The sequence below is a fragment of the Anopheles marshallii genome, chromosome 2 (genome assembly GCF_943734725.1).
Source record: "Anopheles marshallii chromosome 2, idAnoMarsDA_429_01, whole genome shotgun sequence".
In the NCBI taxonomy this organism is placed as follows: domain Eukaryota; kingdom Metazoa; phylum Arthropoda; class Insecta; order Diptera; family Culicidae; genus Anopheles; species Anopheles marshallii.
The window spans coordinates 54,670,671-54,692,023 of NC_071326.1; the positions used below are offsets into that span (position 1 = coordinate 54,670,671).

At 36.0% G+C, this 21,353-nt stretch overlaps 1 protein-coding gene across 1 annotated transcript; it reads right to left on the reverse strand.

Moving 5' to 3' along the window:
• Positions 1 to 5,550: 5,550 nt before the first annotated feature.
• LOC128719288 (uncharacterized) lies at positions 5,551 to 19,442 on the reverse strand. The gene is made up of 5 exons (XM_053812912.1): positions 19,211 to 19,442; positions 9,084 to 9,182; positions 6,015 to 6,186; positions 5,880 to 5,941; positions 5,551 to 5,804 (listed from the first exon to the last, which is right to left on the reverse strand). The coding sequence occupies exons 1-5, from the start codon at positions 19,440 to 19,442 to the stop codon at positions 5,551 to 5,553; spliced, it is 819 nt and encodes a 272-aa protein (XP_053668887.1).
• Positions 19,443 to 21,353: the final 1,911 nt, after the last annotated feature.

The window sequence follows — 21,353 nt, forward strand, 5'->3', positions numbered from 1 at the left end:
CAGGCATCAGAGGTACCACACGAAGGGGGAGTTATGATCAATCACGGAAGCCTACCAAACCTCCCTCGGTGATTTTCTCGTACAATCTACAATCTCCTCGTGGCGCTGCTGGATACGGACACACTAGGCCTCACTAACCCAGTGTATCTTAACTAATTGGGAAGGTTGCGGGCCGCGAGATGTATAGGAACCTGAAGGTGTCTTGTGCGTTCGACACCGGAAGGTCAAGCCTAAAATCCGTTGTGTCTGCAGGAGGGACCGCGAGATGCATAAGAGCCGGGAAGTGATACTGTCTGGAAACGGGTCCTGCAATATGGCGGAGCTGGCCCGATCCTCCAGATCCATACACAGTTGTTGACCGCCTAAAGTCTTCACAGTTAGCATTATGCAGTAGTTGGAACACAAAGGACGTGGTCACAAATACACCTCCGGCAGTCGAACGCTGACGTTTGTCACATCTCGGATGGGCAACGTCTAGAAGTCAACAGTGGTAGTTGGCTGGTGTATTCTGTGGCAAGTGTACAATTCGGTATCTATGTTAGTTGAACGCTAAAGACCGTTTCCAGCCCCTTTTGGGCAGTCTTCGGTTCACAGACACCGTGGTATGCGCCGCTGTAGGGGAACGCCATGTGGGCAATCCCGCCACTGCAGCAATAGACTCGTGTGGTAGGTATGTTGAAGGGTGACTTTGAGCCGGGGAGGCTTAACAACCTTCAATCTCTAGTCTATACGTGGATCTTACCTTACCAAACGCGAGGGGAGTGGACTGATTCACTGACAGTTGCCACGCGTAACTGTCCTTGCGGATGTCGTGATCATTTCGAACGCTTGACATCTAACCAATGCTCATCGTGCGGCGCCGTGGGGGTTTTGTTAGCTTCTTGTATGGGCAAATGAACCCAAAAGGCCTATTGCTGACGTAAATGTCTTAACGGACCATCCGGCATAGGTTCTGAGGATTGAGGAATTGTTAGTCCGTATGCGCTTCGGCGAATCGGGCAGTGCCTTGGGTTATGGTGCCTCCTGCATACGAGCAGACGTCCTTGGATTAAGGATGTGGGTTCTCTATGAAGATTATCTCCTCCGACTATCCAAAAGAAAGAAGTAGTTGTGAGCACTGTTCGGCTGTAAGTATAGCGTCACTAAGGGACCGTCAACTAAGCGCGAAAACTGCGGCCGTAAAACGCTGGTGTACGGAAACTGGTGCGAAAAGTCGAAGAGCAGTAAGAAACGCGTTTGAAAAATGGAATGAACGGATGCTTTTTGGAATATGGAATGTGAAGAAAGGCACGATTGCGAGACATTCCTTGTTTCCTGTGGACTGATTCTATGACAACCTGACACTGGATTCGGTCCTCTCATCAGATTTGGAAGACCGCAATCGACCGCACGGGAAAGATCCAGGTATTGACCGCTGGCTTTAATTGACGTCCCATCCGGGTGTTGAAAACCCAGTGGATTTAGTGTCGAGAGGTTGTGAACCGAATCGGTTGATCAACTATGATGCATTATGGTGGGGTCAGTCCAACGTATGGTCGGGGCCAACGTAACTATCGGAAGCTGAAGAGAAGTGGCCAGTATTGCCTGAAGCGAGAGAAAATTGGTTTTAGCAGAAAAAAAAATTACGCAGAGCAGTTGTAAAGTACGTTTGACTTATGAGCGCGATTTGACCGAAAAATAGAGTTGCAGCCCTAAAAAACGAAATTCATCGAATTTTTACAAAGGTATGGGCCAATGAATCGAAACCTTGTGGTTGGAATCTTGGTATCTATGTGGTTGGAATCTTGGTGCCCCATATACAAGAAGGGAGATAAACTAGAATGCAGCAATTACAGGGATATTACGATGTATTGATTTTCATGCAACAATACCTTCGTGATTCACATGCAACCGTTCTATGATCTTACTCTTCATACTCTGCAGTATTACCACCCTATCGTCCAAATTTAATATTCCATTTTCTAACCCAAAATATACATTCATTTTCTCGTAGCATTTTGAAGATTCTTCCACATTCCTAGGCCAGCAAATAAGCACATAAAAAAAACTTTTTCACGGTGTTGAATACCGTGCACAAAATATTCTCCCTTATATCCCTTCTCTCCAAAATATAAGATCGAGAAGATGAGTTCAAGTGTCGTTAGATCTATGCCTCGGAGAGAATCAGAAACTCGATGCTCGGAACACTCATGCAATTCAACTACGCTCGCCCCTTCTCTCAGGTTTCTTCATCGATTGCACCTATCACGGACTGTTGGAACCTCTACACCTATTGCTACTACGCGAAACGCCCAATTCTTCAGCAAAAGGCAACGATTTGTGCTGTTCGCCCCCTGGTGAGCCCTCTTCTTATCGATCTATTTGTTAAATGTCATTGGTAAGGTACTAGAGCGACAGATACAGCGAAGATTAACAGCCCACTTAAAATCTAAAAAAAAAAAAACTATAAAAATCGATCTATTGTGGCCCAATTGTTATGTTATGAACTGTATAACAGTACTATCATTCGATAAAAACTCTATTAAGCGTGTTATTTACTACGTATGAACAAAAAAAACATTGATAGCTAAGTACGGATGCATTACAGTTACACAATTTTTCGATAAAGGAGATTCGATAAAATACGCAATATAGGTATTACTGTAGGTACTTTTATTATTATGCCATTTCATTTCAAGTCGCATTAGTTGTAGCAGCAACAATTCGTTTTGTTTCTTTAAAGCTCGGAAAATATTACAAAATATTATAAATAAGGTCATTAAAATAGTGTATTAATTAAGCAGCACTTATCGAAATACAACCGTCTAATAAACATTTTGGATTACATTTTAAATAATTTCAAAGCAATAAACATACTCGTATCATCCTCTGAAATATGTTTGTTTAAAGGATTTCGACTTTGTATTTATCTATTTTTATCTCGTTTAAATAATATGATTGCATTATAAAAGCTATAAATTAAAAGGCATATGTACAATTCCGTTCATTTTAAGACACTTTCGCGGTAAGATAAGTATGTAAAATTTTGTATACAATACAGCATATAATAACGTGTTCTTTACACACTTTATTCCATGGTGCTTCATTGTTACTGCATGCAAAACTTCCATTTTGTAAGGCGACCTATACTACGCGTTTATGCCTTTTTTTTAAGATTGGCAGTGTTAAGTGCATTGTGTATGTACAGGCAGTCCCCAAAATATACTAATATAGCGGACCGCTATAATCCGCGTTGGATCCGAGTATGTCGAATATCCGAAGCAATATCGTTCATACTTCAATGTTACAGAGTCAACTTTCTTTTTTGCTCACTGTTTATTCCGCAGTTTCGGCTTCTTATTAAAAATAAAAAAAACATATTTACAGAAATTAAAAACTAATATTTACATAAAGATACAAGACATTTAAAATGATTTTTATAATTTTTGCCTAATTTTTTTTTTAATATGTTTAACTCAGCTGTCAAATTTAAAACATTTTTAGAGGTATTAGAGGTACCGTGTATCTCGGAAATTGCCTGTATTTGAATATCTTAATATAACATCTTCTGGACCAGTTTCATTTGCAACCTGCTTTTTAAAAAGTATTACTATTGAATGCTTGCCATAACTTGTCATGTCGAGTATTGTATAAATTGTTTTTGTTGTTTTTATCCTGATTTCAATATACTGGGTTTAACAGTCCAGAACACAACTGTCCACTTGATCATAACAACCGACCCTGAGACTTGACACCACTGTCTACCACTTGTACACACGACAGACGGCGTAAGCTACTCTGGCGAAATTATTAACACAATATTCAACTTGTTTTGAACAACTGTCATCTTCGCCATTTCGGCTACATGTTTATCATGTACATGCACATGTATACCTAGCTTTTCCCGCTTGCTTAATTTTAATACAGATGAGTTTTGCGATTGAATTTTAATACTAAATGGTTAAATGGCATAACAGCAAATTGAAAGCTCAAATTGGATTCGCAGAACTCACCTGTCATAAATGTCATAAATTAAGCAATCAGGAAATCGGGTGCGCATGTGCGTGTACATGATAAACATGCAGCCGAAATGGCGAAGATGACAGTTGTTCAAAACGAGATGAAAATTGTGTTAATCATTTGGACAGAGTAGCTTACGCCGTCTGTCGTGTGTACAAGTGGTAGACAGTGGTGTCAAGTCTCAGGGTCGGTTGTTATGATCATGAGGACAGTTGTGTTCTGGACTGTTAAACCCTGTAAGTTCTCATTAATGGTGTAAATGGGTTGATGATGCATTCATTTCTGAACTCGTTTTCTATAACCTCTGTATTCAAATTTCTTTAGTACCCTACATAACTAATTGGGGGAAAATTATGAAATTATAATTAACTATTATCTAAAAACTAAAATTGAAATTATTTAATTTTAGTTGAGTCTCCGTTTTTGCCCCTCTCTTTGTTTAAAAAACAAAAATTTATAAAAATGAATCCGTGTTATTTCACGACGTATGCTCCTTTTTAAAGAAATTGAAAAATAAGAGACAACAGTATTTCGGAAAAAAAAATCTTAATGCTGCCACTTTTTTAAATTCAAATTTCACACGAATTTTCCAATTGAGTGTTAATGTATTCAATATCCAGTTCAATCTGCTATATTCATTTTATTTAATTACGTAACTTAAATATCTGAATTAAACAAATAAATCAAATAAAATTCATTATTCGTAGTCATATCTGATTTTACCATGTAAGGCGCTTATTCCAACAATGTTACTCAGTTGAATATTTTTACCCTTTTAATTGTTACGCAATAAATATTCAATAAATATGATACTATAAAAAAGTAAATCAATAGGTACTAGATAATAGTTAATGATGTAACGAAATAAACGGATCGAAGAATGTTATTTTCAGAATGCATTATATATCAATTTGATGAAACTATTAACTAGCCTTCAAATAAAATACCAAAGCAATTTGTGCGTAAAGGATAAGTCTAAGGGTTTTATTATTCATGTTGGAATTAAAAGTACAGAAATAATCATAATAATTATTTATTATGATTTGAGATAGCTAATTTTTTCTGTGTTATTTGGAACATAATCGATTATCTCTACGAAGACAAATAGACAAAATTTCTTGTCTATTATTGAATTAGCATAACTCAAAATACGATCGTACCTTTCATTAAAACTGGTATATTAAATTCATCTACCGTATGGATAAGAAAACTTTTGGTATTATGCTCTTGAATCAAAATAGCTTTTACAATCTTTCAGACACATAGACTAAAGATCTAAATGCGGAAACACCAAACGTAAAAAAATGCTGATTATAAAACTGCTCTCCCGTGGAAATACTTTTGTATTGCAAAAATTCTATTTTTAAGTGTCTTTGTCATTACTATGTGGTCACAACTATTTTGCACAATGTTTGCAATGTTTTGCACACAACATGCAATGTCATGATTTAACATTTACTTCATTCGAATAAACTTATAGCAGAATATCTACTTTAATTTGCCTCGCTGATTTAATTTCTTTGTTGTTACTGAATGTTATACAATGTTATATCACTTAAATGAATCACTCATAGGAATTGTTTTAAGATGGTGTGTCCCAAAAGGACGCAGCAACCTTTCGCTGTGGATAACGTGTACAATACCTGGCGAATCAACAGTATCTACGTTATGTTCTTTACCGTCCAATTTACGTTGCTGATGCCTCCGAACACACCAACAGCACCATCCAATTATGATTAATACTAAAGATCCGATGGCCCCACTTGCTATACTTGCTGTTTCCAGCATAACTCGTGGACGAGTAGCTATATTAATAAGAAACATATATAAAGTTAGGATCGCACTTTGATTATTCATTCACTAATCAAAATAATACTCACGCAAATATGAGCCATCTAAATCTTTGTATTCGCAACGGGGGCCCATGTATCCATCAGCACATCTGAAATAATGTTATATGTTGTATAGTAAATCGCGTGGATTCAATAACGCCGAAATAGTCCATATTAACTTACTCGCAATTATACAGCAACGAATCTCCAATCTTAACAGTAAAACAGGTGGCTTCGTTGAGACAATACCAAGCCGCATAAGCTGGAGGACATTTATATGTATGGAACGTTATATTTGGTCTAGGTGTAGGACTGGGTGGCCGAGGCTTTGGTGTTGTTCGACTCGAACACGCATCTGTAAGGAAGGAAAAATAAAAATTATCCATGCGTTGACTCATAACTTCAGAGGTACCCCATTTATCCCCAGAATGCGGATAAATGAGAAAAAATTCTAAATCGATTCTAGTACACTAACACATTCATTGCGTTGTTCATCACGAAATTATAATCTAGCTTAGGCGTCTCCAAACTCTTTTTGGGTCGGTCTTTCCAGCACGCGGGTCGCATTGATTAAAACTAAAATAGCGTGGGGGTCACTTACACATTACAGCGTTTTACATTGGATAGGATAAACATTCTAAAACAACATAGTTTACTGAATCGCTGAAACTGGATATGGAATCGCGTGCATAATTTAGTGAGTGCCTATTCGGTCAGCCTGTTTACGTACAAGCGGATTGAAAAGTTGAACTACAAAATGAAGTTGGAAATTAATCACAAGTATGAATCATTATTAAACATAATTTTCAATCGATATTTTGCACTTCCTTCGTTAAAAATTTCGTACATTAATTTTGTATATTATATCTCAATTCTTGAATCCGGCAAGTACGTAAACAGCCCTGTCGGATTCGACATTCACTAAATTATGCACCCGAAGCGCTAACATTTTTCCGCTTAATTTTCCTGGACGCAGGACTGACTATCAAGCTACGGGTAAATAAAGTCACAGAAAACCAGAAATGGCTTGTTGAATCCTGTGGTTGTTGAGATTGAGGTTGTCACATTTTTTTAATGTAGGATTTAACATTACAGCCAACTAACTATTACAGTAATTATGAACAGTTTTGAACAGTTTTAAATATTACAACATTCCTAAATTAGACATTTTCATTAAAATTGTAACATTATCAATAGCGTCGCGGGCCGCAATGGAGACTCTCAGGGCCGTAATTTTGAGACCCTTGATCTAGCTGATAGAGCGTTTCCAATTTTAAAATGTTTATTACTCGATTACTAAAAAATGTTTATAAACCAACAAAAACACATCCAAATAACAGGACAAGAAGTTAACATAAAAATTCGTTCTTAATCAAATAAAACAAAATTTTTTGTTTTACTTACAAGTGTGGTGATTTGATGTAACAAGCCTTTAAAACAAAACAGTACGTCGTTAAAAATTCTAATAAGTTGTCTTGAAAACAACAAGAAAAACACTATTCCAGTTCTTATGCTTCTCTTGCCATTAGTTTAGCAAACGCGGTATAGCAGGTGACACGAAAAATCAACAGTTGGCAATAACAATAATAACAAGATCGTGTATTTTATGATCGGTCCAGAAAAAGACCGAAGAAACCATAAAAATACAGACGCACATGTGTGTGCTAGCAGTCATCTGTCTTTTCAGAAATAATACAAAACCAAAACCAGCATGTCTTCTGCTTTTTCGTACAATGCATCAACGCACTGGATTTATGTGCACCTTTCGTTTTGAGTTTCGTTCTTTCTAATTCATTCCTTAGGTCTCCTCAGTTTGCAGCTTAACACTGCCGGGTGCAAGAACAAGATTTGAACGACACACATCGTTTCATTTTTGAAGTAAATGTAGCACGCAAGTTAAGGCGTGAGAGCAGCAACATCACACCAACAAACCGCCTGGTGTCGCTCATGTTCAAATATGTTTTACTTTCTTCGGTGCGTGTTCTCTATTTTGTGCCCTTCAATAAGAAAAGGTCCAAAAGAAAAGCAATAATCGATTTTCTCTTTATTATACTTCGTGCACAGTTGGGACAGATGTTTCGACGTCCTTACGGTTTTATGTGTCAGTATTAAAAAAAAATAAATTTCACACGAATAGTATTGTTTAAGATGCAATTATTTTAAACTTAAATCTGTGTCAACGTACTAGCAATACATTATTACTGTTATCAGTCAACAAAAATTGATCAAAGTTTTTGTAAATTCAGCTGTCAATTTCACAAAGTATGAATGCATACGTAACATGAGTAGATTGTAAAGTGCTCGTTAACACCATGCATAAGTTGCTTTTTTGTATTGTTTGTTCAACTTGACAAAAAGGACAAATTGACAAAACTATATTTTATGTTTTATAAATTTTATGTTAAAGAAAATTTGCACAGCCTTCAGTTCACATTAGCATAAGACAGAAGTGATTGTGATGAAGTTGTTAACATTTGTGTTGCCATTACAATCACTATTAATACGTGCAAACGTGACAGGAACTCACGAAGAATTGCTCAAAATATTCTTTTCAATCCGGTGTAAAATCCGGTGTCAGCTCCGGAGTAAAATCCATTGTAAACTCCGGAATAAAATGCGCAGTAAACTACTCCGCAATCAACTCCGAATTAATCCGGGGTAAGCTCCGGATTCAACACAGGATATTTTATTTTTGTTTGTTTTTGAATCCGGTTTTTTGGCGTCAGAATCGGAGTGGATTAATTAATCCAACAAAGTGTTAAGAGGCAACGAAAACTTTGGTTTTGAGTGACTTTTCGAGGTATATAGTGACTGAGCATGTTTGAGACAAAGCTTCAGATAGATAATAACTAATAGCGACTAATCAAAGTTATAGTAAAAAATGACAAGAACTGAATAGGAAAAATTCCGTGGAAGGTAAAATGAGATCGAAAAAATAAAAATAATAATAAAACTAATCCCAAACGTAGTATTCGATAGCGGAGGTCTAATTTAGTGAAGCGTTTTCTAGCCCCAAGGTGTATTAGTAATCATATTGTTTAAAAGTGATTTTCCGAGAAAACTTGTTTAATATGACTCAATAAAAATATACGAAATCGAAAACATTGATACTATTACTAATACTGATATTATATTTTAATCGTTGGAAGAAGTTTGTTGTGTAACATATATTTTTGCAATTTTTTTTCTACCACGCCTTTTGTTTATACAATTTTGGTTTATAATTTAAAAAATACAGCTTTTTCAACTTACCTGTCATTGGAAAAATAGAACTTACAATTAAAAAAACAACAACACAACACCCGAATCCCTGGTATAGTTTTTTTAATTGTATTCGCATTCGTCTCCTTCCTGAAAAACCGCAAAAGAATTAAATTTAAATGAATATAATAAATCAAATACAATCATCAAATCAATATAATAATCAAATATAACAAAATGTTAATGGGATTATTAAGAGATATGCAATAAAAAATAAGAAACATAACCCGCAGATACGACTGATGATGCGACAATTAAATTTGACATAACTGGAGATGCGCAAAAATGAGTTCATTCTATAATCTGAGCCATTTTTTAAATACGTGAGTGAATTAATACCTTTAAGTTTCTTAACTCTCTTAATGAAATATGTTTTTTTTACTTTGTAATAGAGTATGATCTGAAACCTTTCGAAGGTTCCACAGACTCTCCTACTCAACTCCTATTCCGTCACGTCCTCACTGGGTACACGGGTTAGTCCCAACCTCTTGGTGGTGGCACATGTCAAAACAGAAATGGGAAGGGGGGGTTCTATTGATGGCAGGCTAGCATAGAGCCTCATTAACGTTCACGCCTCTGCCCAAGACAAGGACGAAGAGAAGCAGGACCTATTCTACGACGGCATGACGTTAAAATCATCCTGGGGGACCTCAATGCTAAAATTGCTTGGTAGGGAACCAATGTAGCACCAATACATTGTTAGTCACAGACTGCATGACCATAGCAAACAAAACAAAAGCACAGCAGCAAACATTCTGGTTGTCGGAAGTACACAGTTTGCGCATCGGGATATCACACAGCCACACCGGTGTCCCCGGATGGAGCCATCAGCAATCAGATCGATCACGTGTTGATAAACCGACGAAGACAATCGAGCCTGATAAACGTCAGAACATATCAAGGTGCCAACATCGATTCCTATCACTATTTGGTTGGCCTAGAGATACATTGCAGAATCGCTCGTCACCGCGCCAAGGGGTGTCAAGTAAACACGCAGGTTCGGGTTAACACGGACTCCTCTACTACCAGAGGCTCTACTACCAGAAAATGTGTACACAACTTCAAACTAAACGTGGAACGCTCTAAAAACAAATATTATAAACTGTGACAATGCCGTTATCCCACTATCCCCACTGTGACAATGGGGACACTGTGACACAGCGGCGGCGGTCTTCACGGACCAGCCAATCCCCTGTACTCAGAACTGACTATCCAGCTACGGGTAAATAAAGTCACAGAAAGCCAGAAATGGAATGCCTAGACAACTTAAGGTTGTTGTTGCCGATAAAGAAAATAGAAGAATGCCACAATCCCACCACGTCGGGGCAACATCAGAACTGATTGGTTCGACGAAGACTGTAGACAAGTGACCGAACGTAAGAACTGCGCATACCGAGCAATGCAGCAGCGGCATAGAACGCGGGCATGCGCTGAGGAATACTCACGGCTCAGACGGAGGGAGAGAGAAGGTAACCGCACCATGAAACAACTCTGGGAGGAACAGCGGATGCGGGAACTTCAAACAATCAGAGTACCTTACGGATCCGGAGAAAATTTTACCAAGAGATAAAAGGTCACCGAAATAACTTCAAACCTAAGCTGACCTGTTGTCGAAAAAAGGATGGAGATCTGATCAGATACCAACCCGAGGTCCTCTCGCGATGGGTTCAGTATTTTCAGTAGCCATCAGTAGCCAAACTGATCAAAAATTGAGGTGCAGCACTAGAAAACGAAATTAATCGAACTATTACTGAGGTTTGGGCCAATCAATCGATGGCTGTTCAGTGGCAGGTTTAAAGATAAGCAAACTAAGCAATTGCGCGGGGTCCGAGAAGACGGAAGCCCCGAACTGAGATAGGCCGAAGTTTGAGGGTTTACCTTTTTCCGTGCAGTTAGACGGTGACAATTGTCTCGGAGACTTTTTCTCCGAGACTTTTTCGATGAAATGCGATGAAAAGTCCATATATAAAAAACGGCTTCCCATTGCGTGTATGGTATGAAGTGGCTCTATTTTGGCTGTTCTGTTGTCATTTGTTCATAAATACAAGTTTTATACACAACAATAAGTCATTTTTAACTTAAAATCAAATAAATATTAATATATTATTTTAAAAATAATGGTAAAAAATGACTCATTTAAAGTATTGGCCATCGCTTGCCACAATTTTTGCTAATCTTTTGGGCAGAGCGTAAATGCCATCCCGAAAGCACTGTTGCTCTTAGGACGCTATCCACGTATCGAGCCATTTTTGTGTTTCCTCGCGTGATCTGAATTGTTGTTCACTCAGACCATATGAAAGTAAATTCACTCGGAGCATCATCTCCATAAACTTGTTTACTACAACTATTCATTTTTTTGACATTTCAGATACGTCAAAATCGGCCAACTGTCATGCTATTAGAATCACGATAAATACACCATGTGGGAAATAAACCATAATTTCAATTCATAACCCATTCATAACCCCAATTCAACCACTCAACCACAGCGGAGCATCAGTTCCATTCTTTCTGTCTCTTCATCGACTTCAAGGACGCATACGACAGCATAACCAGAGTAAAACTTTGCGACGCAATGAGCTCTACTGAATCTCTGCCAAACTTACCAGACGAGTAATACGAATGGCAATGACCAACGTCACATGCCAGCCGATGGTGGATGGCAAACTTTCAGGACCTTTGCTACCACCAAGGGTCTTCACAAAGGAGATGGGCTAGCTTGTCTACCTAGCGCTAGAGTCTACCTAGCGCTTGTCCTAGCGGCGAATCATGAGAATGACACCGGACGACTCAACCCGTAAAGACCTTTTTGGTCGTCCAGACGGACAAAGGAGGTAAATAAGGGTTATCCTAAGGGTATCGTAACAGCATAAATTGGGAAAAATGGACAGTTACTTCACTGAAATGTAAACAAACTTCGGTCAAGCAAAGAAGAAAAATTAGAAGAACTTTAGATCATACTGAAAAACAGATAGTTTTCTGAATAAAAACTAATAATTTATTTGTTTAATTAAATAAATAAGTTAGATGTTGTATTGTATAAGATAATATGTGGACTGTGGCAATGAAATTATATTTGGGACGTAAAAATCCAATGTATTGTACATATCAGTACAAAAAGCTAGAAAATTAACACAAACCTTAATAGGACACATTCTCTTTTGCTTTATTTGTAATAGCCTTTCCGAAACATATTTAACTGCAGGAGAGATGAAAATTTGTCATCGATTTACTTTATAGCACTGTTAATAATAAACAACATGCTAAAACAGCTGATTCATTTCGTTGAAGTAAACGTCAAATTGGCGCTGGCATACTTTTTCTTTTTGCTTGTCAAAACGGGGTTTTTACGACACCTCCTTTCAATTCACTTTGATCAACACTGGCCGGAATCATACTCCAAGTTAGTATTTTTTTGTATGCGTTTCGATATTTCCAGTCTTATCCGCTTACACGATACAAATGGAAAACCAAGTTAAACCTAGGACAAAAGGAATAGATTATTTTCTTAAAGAAACCTTCGGTCAGCTGCGCGACAAACGTCAAAACAAACCATTTTGCTAGCAGCAAAACATAAAAAATTTTAATCAAAACAACAAAAAACGATTATTGTAATAAACAGATTGATATATTATATCAAATAAATTGAATTTGAGTTGAATTTAATTTGAATTTATATATTATATCAAATTAATTGAATTTGAGGTTAAATTTCTGAACTTTCGTTGATTTTTCTCAAATTGGAATTCCGCAAAAATGATCCCTAATGTCATTCTTTATGTCAAAATGCTGTGTCATTAACGAATCTGAACAGAAAGATACAGCCCTATAAATGGATTATTTGACAGATACAGGCTGAAAGCTTAAGCTTGCTTACTTATGGCATGATGTGCCCAGTATCAGATAAACTTTATTCCAGAAATACCTACTATTCGATTACTGTATTCCAAAAACATCAAAAATTGACTATTGCCATCGATTATGCTCTTAGAAAACCAGAATTTATTTATTATCACAGTAAAGTGTTATCCCAATTGGATGAAGTATATCAAAAACGGGGTATTAAAAATACCCCAAATCTTTTTCTTATTGCTATGTCGTATCTGCATGCCCGAGCACTCACTTTGACGTTGAAATATACTTTATATTCCCGTTATCTGGCAGCATTTTCACACAATTACGTAGTCGAAATTAACAAATCTAATGATATTAATATATTGCATAGGTATGTTTGGCAAAGATGACAATCGCAGACAAATAAATACGATAACTTTGTTCCGATTAAAATTCGCAACAGTTATATTACTAGTATATTAGTAGTAGCTAAATCCTCAGTGCCATGAACGAAACCATTCATCCTTTCTTAGCTCCATCGTTGTGGAACGATTGTGATTAACAATAATAAATGGCACATAAGCGCTTGTTATAGCATTCGATAACTCGTTCGTATAACAGCTCGATAAAAGTTCAACAGATGTGTTTCGTTATCTGAATTGTGTCGTTTTATTCATCCAAGTTTATTCTAATTTTTATTTCAGTAATCGTCCATGAAATGCTTTATAAAAACTATAATTCATGGATCACACGATCAAGAAGAAAAAAGAAGCAGTGTCTAACACTTGAAACTATCTGTGCCTTATAATAGTGCATAGCTGAATAATCAGTTTGTCTTAAGAGAGTAACGGTCCAAATCCAGACCTATCGTGATGTAGAGTCAAATAAAACTTCATCCACCAAACTACTTAACCGGTCATGCATAAAATAACAACGTATGATTAAATTTAAAATTTTGTTATATAAAAGCATTTTCTTTGTATTTTTTGTCATTTTAGTATCAGTCATTCATATATCATATTCAAATATCAGAGTCATTCGAAAGAAACAAATGGGTCTGATGCATAGGTGTCATACCACTTGTAAACGTAAATGTCAAAAATGTACGTATATATTAAGAAACCGTGAATATTTTACAAATGGCAGATTAAAAAAAATAGAATTGGAATAGACAAACTTTTACACTACTTTAAAGTTTTCAGCAGTACAGATTTTTGTGTTATATTATTATGATCTTTTTATCATTATAATTGTAAACATCTTGGCCAAGCACCCTATCGTAGGGTTTAACAAAATCGGCAAATTATAAAGATTACATAATTGTAATTAATACTTGGATTTTGATCCTTTTACTATTTTTTATTTTTATAGTGTACGCAACTCCGATTATCCGAATACACATACATTATTATGCTTACAGGGTTTTACAGTGTAGAAAACAAGCGTTTCCATCTGCAACACAATGCTCGGTTTGATCAACACAACAGTCCACGACTTGAACACAAGCTTGGCCATTCACAAGCTTGGCCATGGCCATAGCTCCAATGTAGAGATGTACACGATGAGTAAGAATGAGTGAGTGATTTGAAACCTTCGACAGAGTGAATGAGTATGAATCATCACAAGGAGTTTTTATGACTGCTTTAACCACTCTTTTGCGTTTATACTCACACTCACTCTCTGTGCCGACTAGAAACTCACTCAGGAGTGAGTAACACTGTTTTATCACTCTATGGATTATAATCACTCTGTAAGAGTGAGTAAAAGTGTATTATTACTCTGTTTGGATTGTAAACAATTGTAAACATTGTGAAAATGTTTTATTATTCGTTTTGGGTTGAGATCGATGAATAGGAGTGCGTAAAAGTGTTTTATCACTCCTTTTTTATTGAAATAAATAGGTAGGTTTGATTAATTACCCTTTCTATATTTTTAATATATGATTTGTTTTAATATCAACATATTTTTGTACATTAATTTTTCCGCTGGCTTCGCTAATAAAATCCATCAATATTGTTTTTTGCAAACTACAGTAAAAATATAACTTCATACAAACTGTTTTTCTCCAAGAACTGTTAAAATTCATGAAATATGATTTATTTTTACAAGTTTGCATTCCTCGTAAATTCATAACGTATTGGAATTCGGCTCTTATTTTCGGTTTTCTGTACCAAAGTGAACGAAAAAAATTCTTGTTGTCCATCAGTCCCTCTAAATGACCCATTGTACCCAATTGTTTCCTTTCTTTATAATAAACCATTTTCAATAAAACAATAATAAACACAAAACTAAAACACTTTCTTTTACGCTCTTCCTGTTTTACTCAATGTTTAAAATTCAACAAGAGAAAGAACACATTTTACTCATTCTTACTAACCCGATAAAATCCAAAGAAAATGATAAAACACATTTGCTCATTCATTCTCAGTGTTTAAAATCCCAAAAGAGTGATTATACTCCTTTACTCACTCGTACAGAGTGATTATAATCCAAAGGGTGATTAAATAGTTTTACCCACTCTAACAGAGTGATAAACCAAAGAATGGTCAAACAGTTTTACTCACTCCTGAGTGAGTTTCTAGTCGGCACAGAGCGTGAGAATGAGTATAAACGCAAAAGAGTGGTTAAAACATTAGTGCAGTGTAATATTTTTTAATGGATCTTAAAAGAGTGAGTAAATGTTTCAAATCTTTAAACCCACTCTTTGACTGTGATTCAAATCATTTAAAAGAATGATTATTCTCATCTCTAATACAGTGTCCATTTCAATAAAACAACTGTCACATTGACTTGAACAAATGTCATTCGGTGATGTTTGTGTTGGTTGCATAGCGGCACTCGGGGCAACTGTGCCACCTTATACAAATCGTTGTCTAACTTAGTTAAACCTGTTTTCGAAGAACTGTATAAGCTATAATTTTCTTTTTACACTAACTTTTCACTTCTTAATGAGTTTCATAAGAAATAAATGCAAAATCACCTTTTCTTGAAAGGTTTTAGGTGGCTCACTTTACGTAACGCACCTGCCACTATTGCACACTTACTCCATGTTTCCCTACAATTCATGTTGAGCGGACATACGTGTCGCAACAGAATATTTGTAATTAGTTATTACTTTTCACGTATTGCCACAATGCAGTGTATACATGAACATGCGCATAACAAAATTGTAGCCAATCAAAACAAACCGCGCAGAATGTGACGTTTGTTCAAGCCAATGTGACAGTTGTTTTATTGAAATGGACACTTTATCATGAACGGCTAAACTTGTGTTCAAGTCGTGGACAATTGTGTTGTTCAAACCGAGCATTGTTTTGAAGATGCAAACGCATGTTTTCTACACTGCAAAACTGCGTTGCGTACATCCCCTGATTGTATAAGCAAAAGCAACGACTGCAGTCAACATCCAAGTTACTTGTTTTTTTAGATTCAGATTGCTAATTTTTAAAATACGTCACATATCATTATTATGAAAATTAATTTTCATTACATTTTATTGTAGTTATAAAGCGAAAGTTGTTCGATTGAAGTGCATAGTCCACATGAAACGGTGAGTATGAAGTGGCAAAATAAAGTGTATTTTATTTTTGCTAAATTCTCCTAGTTTTGTAGATAACAACGAAATAGGTAGGGCCTATTTTATATATGTTTTTTTTATTACAATAATGAAATGCACAAAAATATAAAGTCAATTTCCATCGAAAGAAATACAGTGACAAAATAAAGTGTTCACTTTGTTTTTAGCTTCAGTTTTTACCCGGACTTCAATAAGTTTATTTTAATAGGTTATTTGTCCCCCTTCAGCATTTAGAAGCTGTTCCAGACTGATGGGCATATTCTCCATCAGGTTCTTCTAAGAATACCGTGGACCAAATTTTTCCTAGAGGTTCTCCTAGGATTCAAACAGTTATTTTTAAACGTAGCATCAGTGTTATTAATCGCTTTAATCGAAGTCGCTCACAAATTCTCCATTGCGAATGATGTACGAGCTTTGTGGAAACCTCCCAACTGTTAGATCAACTACGGATGATAAGGATGATACAAGTGTGGTCTGCAAGTCGGCTTGCCTTATCAACATGCTTGTCAGTAAGCATGAGTAATATGGATATAATTGTCTCAATGAACATTGCTTCTTTAGGTGTGTGCTATAACACAAATAGTTCGAATCCAAACTGTTAACTATACGATTTTTGAATATCGTCGGCAAATATCATTCAACTCTGCGTGTAATTTATCCGCGGCACTAAAGAAAGATTCCGAGATTTAGAAAAACATGTGTACCTTTTTTGTCAAATTATTTAAGGAAATTGATTTTAATTATTATGAGCAAACTGTATCAGTATTACGTTATCTCCTTTTTTATCGCCTCAAGAACCTCAATAGGTCTAGGTCTGACATTTTTGGCTTTCTTTGATTTTATTTACCCGTTGCGAGATAGTCCAGCGAACATTATACATTATAAAAAACATTGCGCCTTATTAGGTGATATTAGGCGGCCACGTCATTTTGCCTACCCTTTTGCTTATGATGTGTTAGAAAGTTATAGACAGTTGTACTTTTCGAACCGCGCATTATTTGCAAATAATTAGAACCGTAAGAAGAACGAGTACCGCATCAATAGTTACTAATAGCATCAAGCATATTATTGCTGAAGTGTGAAAACACTTACAGCGTGAACCTGATACACTGTGAACCGTACAGTAATACGGTTCGAATGGAAACATTACAGACCAACTACGTATGGTGTATTCATATGTAACACGCTTATCATGGAGCACTCTCAGATTAAGAAGTATTGCTAAAGTGAGATAAGAAAATGACTGTCAACTCTTTAATTGTTAGTTTATTATCAATGTAAACCAATGTTTTTTGTTCATAAATACAAGTTTTATCCACAAAAACAAGTCATTTCAAGCTTAAAATTAAATTAATATTATCTGCATATATAAAAAAATTAACACCTACAAGTGTCATGTAAACAAACAAATGAGCGCAGAAATGTCTCGGAGAAACGAACATTTTTTGCTAGATTGAGCCAATACGGAAAAGTCTCGGAGAAAAAGTCTTCGAGAAAATTGTCTCCGTCTAATTGCAAGGTAAAGTGTTTTTTTTTTCAATGAACTTAAGTCCGAGAAGGCGAACAGGATAGCGAGGGGGATCAAGATGGAGATCACTAAGAAAGCGTCGAATAGCTACATGAATGAATTTACGCTTAATAAATCTTAAGAATATTGAAAGAGCTTAATTGAAATCTTAAGAGTTTCAACATAATGTTGCAACCTTATGGAAATGATAAATATTAAGCGGTAATGCCACAGAATGAGGCAACTGTACTTAACACAATTCGTAGCAGATCAAAGAACATTTCGTATTACTAGAAATAAAATTAATAAGTTTAGTATGTCGTAAAGAAGGTATTTTATGTGATTATCACCACTACTGGTACTAGCACCATTGGTATTAACACCACAATTTTATACCATCTCTAAATTCAGGATTTGCATGCAAATGATAAAATATAAAAAAAGTAAAATTGAAAAAAATAACTTCTGCATAATTACAACTTATTCTAAAGTATTTTGATGAACACAAAACAACCATAATAATTCCTTGCAAATTTCGATTTTGTGTTCACGGTGAACGGCCAACCAGGTGCACAATTCTGGCATTGGGACAGATCGTACCATAAGTTACTAAGCTTAAGCTTGTAACCTGTATATATCAAATAATCCAGGTGCCAGGATGTATAATTATGTACATATTCGTAAAGGCCGCAGTATTTTGACACAAAGAATGACACAAGGGATCATTTTTGCGGAATTACAATTTGAGAAAAACCGGCTAAAGTTTAGAAACTTAATTTGAAATCCAATTCTTTTGAAATAATATTTAAGTCTGATGAATAAAATAATGCTTTTTTAATTGTTTTTTTTTTCGTTAAAAAAATTGTCTACATTTCTTGTACATGAAAAAAATAGACAAACCTGGTGCAGACCAGTAGGCAAAATTCTTTGTTTTGACATTTGTCGAGCCTGGGTTGTAAGCTGATAAGCCTGTAAACGTCAAATCGCATACAAAAAAAAACTGGCATAGAGTATGATTCCGGCCATTTACAGATTTGTTTAGATGATAACACAACACAAACGCCTTGTTACATTGTGCTGTCATAAAAAACCTCTATTTATGTTAATTCCAAATAATAATTGTATAATGAATAACATGATAAATATCTAAACGTTGACGAAAATAAATACTGGTGCACTTGATAATGTGGCATTACTCACCAGAATTTCTTGTCAGGAACTTGTAGAATTCGAGAATATGTGCCTTAGAGTAGGTCACGTTTGTTGAGACTCTATCGATCTCGTTCGTCATAATTCGACTGTTTATTTCACTTTCTTTAGTATTTGCAATGGTTGAATAATATTTAAGGGATTTCACATTACCACTGTTGGTTTTGGATGTCGAAGCTCCAGATAGTCTGTTCGTGCTATACATAGCATAGGAAACCTCCATTTGTGGTTAGTATTCGTTTACTCGTTTCGTTTACTTATTATTATTCGATAAGTACTACACAATTAAACATCTCACACATGAAATAAGCACTGTCACAAAGTATTTGGTTTCCCTTCAGATTCATTTTCAAACCATATCATGATGAAGGAGTAATGTTTCTAGCAGACACTATAGTTACTAGTTGTTAACTTATATTTTATTTTTTCACGATATATTCTAAGTTCAATTTCCAGCGTTGCTAACCCAACGATCAATTATAATTGATCAGTTAGTTTCTTCCACAATTTGCTTCAAAATTACTGTAAATTTCGAAACAATAAAAATGTAAACGTTGTAAATTGATTTAATACACGAACAACGAATAATACAACGAACATAACCGATAGTCTACACAACGCGTCGCGCTTTGGTATTGCAACTGCACACTGCCAACAGTGTGCAAGCAGAATGGTCAAAATTTTTTTTTTGGAAATATTCTATTATAATTCAAACGAAAGTAAATGTTGGTTAACAAAGCAATTCCGCATGGCCGTAATTCTTGAATAAAAAAAAAGTTGGGTGAGCTAGAAGTATGAGTATTGACATATTTATACATTAATTGCACTGTGTCATAGCATTTTATCAATACAGTCAAATCTCTCCAACCTGCACACTGACAGGACCGCTACCTTACCGAGCATCTACACCTAGCAGAAACCCCGAGTATGATTGCCAACGTACCTTTCATTTCCATGTGACTAGGTACGCTTGGGAGTTTCCCATGATTTGTGGGTGACCAAAATGCAAGGTTCTCTAGCTAACGTACCTGGGATGACCGCTAGGTGTTCATGCACAGTTAGAGAAACATGCAGCTTTGGGAAACAAAAACGCAGGACGTATGCCATTTACGTATGTCGAGTTTTCAACCATCCCACGAACTCTGTACCAACGCAGGCATTACGAGCTGTCATTAACAAACACCAACCAACGCTACTTTTGAGGAACATTGGTGTACATATATGTGCTGATGTGATATGTATGCATATATGCATATAACATACATGTGTTGATGAGAATGTGATGTTTGCACTTTTGAGAAACTCAAAACGTATTAATAATGAAGGGAATGTAAAAAATGTTCACCATTGAGAAGCTTGCACCATAGAAGAAGATAAGCCACAATATTTTTGGGGGAGGGGGAAAGGAGTGGGTGGGGGAAATATGTCTGGAAGACTTCACTGTATAGTTGTACTAATATCGAAATAGAATATGACCGTTCATCATCACGATCCATTCCCCTTGTGCTGCAATGTGTCAAAATAAGAGTGCGAGCTACAAAAAGCGCTCAAAACCGCCCCGTGTAGATCATCGGTAACGCTCGATGTATTCAGGATGGGAATCGACCCAAATTAATACCTTGAAACCATTGGTTGTTAACCAAACAATCAAATTAATATTTTAAAACCAATTTGATCAATGGTCAATTTAGCCAAACATATATATTAGTCAATCAATGATTTTAGGTATAACCACCAAATGTCACGACACGATGCTTCGGAAAAGTCTACAACAAATAACACTTGCACAAAGTCTGAGTAAAGCGAAAGCTAACATTTGCAGACGATCTGTTCCACATCATATTTTCATCCGTATTTATCAATCGAATTCACCTCGGAATTTCTTTAATCAATTTTACGCACAGAACATTCAGCACTACCATCCAGCTTTTGTATTATGTGTACAAGTGCAAGGATTATTCATCATATCTAAACACAATTTTACATAATGCTGCCAACACTACCTATTAAGCATTGCACATCACATATATTGGAATCAGGCACCAATGGGAGACTGCATACCATACCACTTTACGAGCACGCAAACCGTAAGGCGTCCTTATTCTTCGCAGCTTCGTTCGTTCCACTGCATTTC